The sequence below is a fragment of the Corylus avellana genome, chromosome ca5, assembly GCF_901000735.1.
Source record: "Corylus avellana chromosome ca5, CavTom2PMs-1.0".
In the NCBI taxonomy this organism is placed as follows: domain Eukaryota; kingdom Viridiplantae; phylum Streptophyta; class Magnoliopsida; order Fagales; family Betulaceae; genus Corylus; species Corylus avellana.
In genome coordinates this window covers 17617212-17621017 of record NC_081545.1, presented here as the reverse complement: position 1 = coordinate 17621017, position 3806 = coordinate 17617212, and the positions used below count along the sequence as shown (strand labels likewise).

The 3806-nt window shown below is 38.7% G+C and overlaps 1 protein-coding gene across 1 annotated transcript; it reads left to right on the top strand.

Annotated features, from left to right (window-relative positions):
- The first annotated feature begins 710 nt into the window (after positions 1–710).
- Positions 711–1370, top strand: LOC132181878 (uncharacterized). The gene has a single exon (XM_059595108.1). It carries the CDS (start codon positions 711–713, stop codon positions 1368–1370), a length of 660 nt encoding a protein of 219 aa, XP_059451091.1.
- The last annotated feature ends 2436 nt before the right edge of the window (positions 1371–3806 follow it).

Genomic DNA, 3806 nt, shown 5'->3' with positions numbered 1-3806 from the left:
AGTTCACTTTTTCTTTACGGCACCAATCAGGAAATTTGAATCGAGTTGCTGATGCTCTGAGTAGGAGAGTTGCACTCCTTACTACCATGCATACCAAAGTTGTGGGTTTTGACACTTTCCGAGAGTTGTATACGGAAGATCCTTCATTCGGGAAGATATTTGCTGAGGTATCTGTAGGTAAGCGCAGTGATTATGTTACTCTTAATGGTTATCTATTTCGAGGTTTACAGCTATGCATTCCGGATAGTTCATTGAGGGAGCAAATAATACTAGAGTTGCATGGAGAAGGTCACTTTGGGCGAGACAAAACCTTGGCCTTGGTCTCATCAGACTATTATTGGCCCAAGTTAACTAGTGATGTGACCCGTTACGTGGAACGGTGTTTTATTTGTCAAAGGTCTAAGGGGACCCTCACAAATGCAGGTCTATACACCCCATTACCTGTGTCTGACGGCCCATGGCTTGACGTCAGCATGGATTTTGTTTTGGGGTTACCTCGCACTCAAAGGAGCATGGATTCTATTCTTGTGGTGGTTGATCGTTTTTCCAAGATGGCTCATTTTGTTGCTTGCCGGAAGACGATGGATGCCGCCCGAATTGCTCACTTGTATTTTTGGGAGATTGTTCGCTTGCATGGGGTTCCAAGATCTATTACATCGGATTGAGATACAAAATTCATGAGCCATTTTTGGAAGAGCCTGTGGGAAAAGATGGGGACCAAGCTTAATTTTAGTAGTGCCTACCACCCCCAAACAGATGATCAAACTGAGGTGGTAAATCGAAGCTTGGGGAATCTTTTAAGGAGTTTAGCTGGAAATAAGCCAAAGCAGTGGGACCTGGCTTTGTCACAAGCAGAGTTTGCTTACAACCGGTCCAAGAATAGAACGACTCAGTTGAGCCCTTCTGAGATTGTGTATGGGCAAAACCCATCGGGAGTGCTTGACCTAGCACCTATTCCCCGTATTGGTCGATTGAGTATTAAGGCTGATGAAATGATAGATTATCTTCGAGGAGTTCATGACCAGGTCAAGAAAGCGATAGAAGATAGCAATGTTAAGTACAAAGCACAATCCGACAGCCATAGACGCAAGGTAACTTTTGAGGTTGGTGATTTAGTTTGGGTTGTACTCACACGTGATCGTTTCCCTGTTGGTGAGTATAACAAGCTACGAGAGAGGAAGATTGGGCCTTGTGAGATTCTGCAAAAGATAAATGACAATGCATACCGACTACGTCTTCCAAGTCATTTAAAGACCTCTGATGTGTTCAATGTGAAGCATTTGACTCCATGTTTTGTTGATGCAGACAAAGACAACTTGAACTCGAGGGCGAGTTCTTTCCTACCCGGGGAGACTGATGCAGGACAATAATAATAATAAAGTAGATTTATTATTTATGTTTTAGTTTTCCTTTTTCAATAAGGATTGGGTTTTTCCTTTCCTATTAGGATTTGCTTTTCCTTTTCCTATTAGGATTTGTTTTCCTTTTCCAATTAAGTTTACTTTTTCTTTTCCTTGTTGGTTTAGGAGGTGCCTAGCCTATATAAAGGCATCTAGTCTTTGTTGTTTTTCAATCCAGTTTATACTATCAATTAAATTTAAGTCTTTCAGAGTTATTTCTCTGTTTGCTTATTTGGGGCACTTAGGGATTTTCTCTTCCCTACTTGTTATTTTCTCTCTTCCTGAATTCCCTTTTCTATCTTCAAATCTTAGTTTCTGCTGCTTTTATACGCTGTCAGAACAATCCTAGTTCTGCCCGGCGTCAGCACTCCAATAAATATTTTTATGAAACAATTAATCATTTTGACTTACTTAACGTTGACTTATGATTCCTCCATGAAATATTTCGCAGAAGAATTAAGGCTAAAGATACTGCCACTTAATTCTCTACCTCTTTATCCTAGAGTTAGTAACTTTACATTATTCTCATAATGTGAAAATCACATATATATTTTGGTACACCAACCACAATGCTTTAGCCAGAGTCTGGGGAATAATATCCATAAAATGTATCTCAAGGGAAAGTTTCTTATCTCTTTTGCCTACGGACATAGGATTTGGATTCCCTCTTGGAAAATGTTTTGCCACAATGTTTCATGGGACTACCCAATGTATTGAGGTTAGTTCAACTGATGATAGGTCTCACTCTTTGATACATCTAAGTAATCTACATAAAACATCTGCGTACACAATTCCCTCATAATTTAGAATCAAAGTATAAAGTAGTCTATTAAGAGTTATTGTCTTTTCATAATAGACAATATCTTTATGAAAAAACAACTCCTTGATCCATTCAGTGCCTTAGGGTCTCAGCAACTACACATCAATCCGAAGACGCCGCTTTGATCAAGGTAGATCACCAAGATTTGATGTGTAACAGTGCTACTTAAAATGGAACTGCCCCAGTTCTATTTACCGCCCGAAAACTTTATATCTTTAAGGATACAAGGATTATGGACTAAGATCTTGTGTGATAACCACATTACTCACACCTATAGCCATATTTAATGTTATCCTTAGAACCTTTCACATGCATCGTGAATTATTGGAAATAGGCATGTAAAAGACGTTTTATATGTTATATGCTCAAAATAATATAATTAGGGAATAAAACATATTCTCATTACAAACATTAAATGTGTAACGCCTCGAAAATTAATTAATTGGTAATTAACTCCACGGTTAGTCTCCCAGCCTTATTCCACTCCGAACATGACTCAGGGACCTCTACTCCTCGAAAAGAGAGGATACTAAGTAGCGGAAAGTATTAAAAATTCTATAAACATAAATCATTACAACCAGAGCATCTACCAAAGACCATCAAGTAGCGGAAATCATACTATGCACATCATCGTTACAAGGGATTCATGCTATACCTAAATATGCAAGCATGCATAAAAGCTCTAAGTCTACAACATAACTCAAAGTACTAGTTACCATGAGCATTCGCCTAAGCTTGCAATAAGTCCTCAAGCATCTCCCGGATCGAGTCCTCCAAGATAACCGGATGCTTCGTGATATACATCTTCTGTTAAGCTATTTATAACAGCATAATTGTATATATGGAGAAAAAAAAAAGGGAAATAATACAAGGGTAAGTCTGACGACTTAGTGAGTATAAACGCACATGACGTACCCGTCATTAGTTTGTGGATTTAGTTATTTATAAAGCACAAGCAACATTATGGCAGTTTATCATGGATATGATATAATATATGCATATAATAATAAGTAACAATAATAGTTCAACCGTATGGTCTACCCGAGATATTATCCCTTCTCAGCAAGGTTAACGCTGTCTCGGGGGACCTATAGTACAATACCGGCTGTACATAACACTAGCGGCACGACCGAGTCTGACCTTGGGTGGCCCACACCGTTAATGATGTCTGTCCTATAGTGACCATCCATTGGGAATGACTACATCTTGGTCACGAAACCATTGGATCCAAAGCCCATACACAAACACATTTGACCATAAAGTTAACTTGTATAGTAAGCCCATGGCCGTTATCCCTCACATACCGGTGTACCATGTCATACGATACAATTAATCTTATCAGTCTTTTACACGCATAGTTTTACAAGCCTCATCATTATCTTATTAATCAACACACGCTTTCGCAAAAGAAAGTTCACGGTAGTTCCAAAATGTATTTTATGAGAGTTGCAAAATATGCATGTTTGATATATATAAAATAGACGTGCAATGCGCGAAAAGAAACAACAAGCATCCATGTGAGTTTACACTCATCTGGGTCATAAGGCTCCCCCATAAAATTTCCTTAACGTTCCATAACCTCGAAT

Coding starts and splice junctions, on each gene's coding strand:
- LOC132181878 (XM_059595108.1), top strand. CDS start 711: ATGGGGACCAAGCTTAATTTTAGTAGTGCCTACCACCCCCAAACAGAT.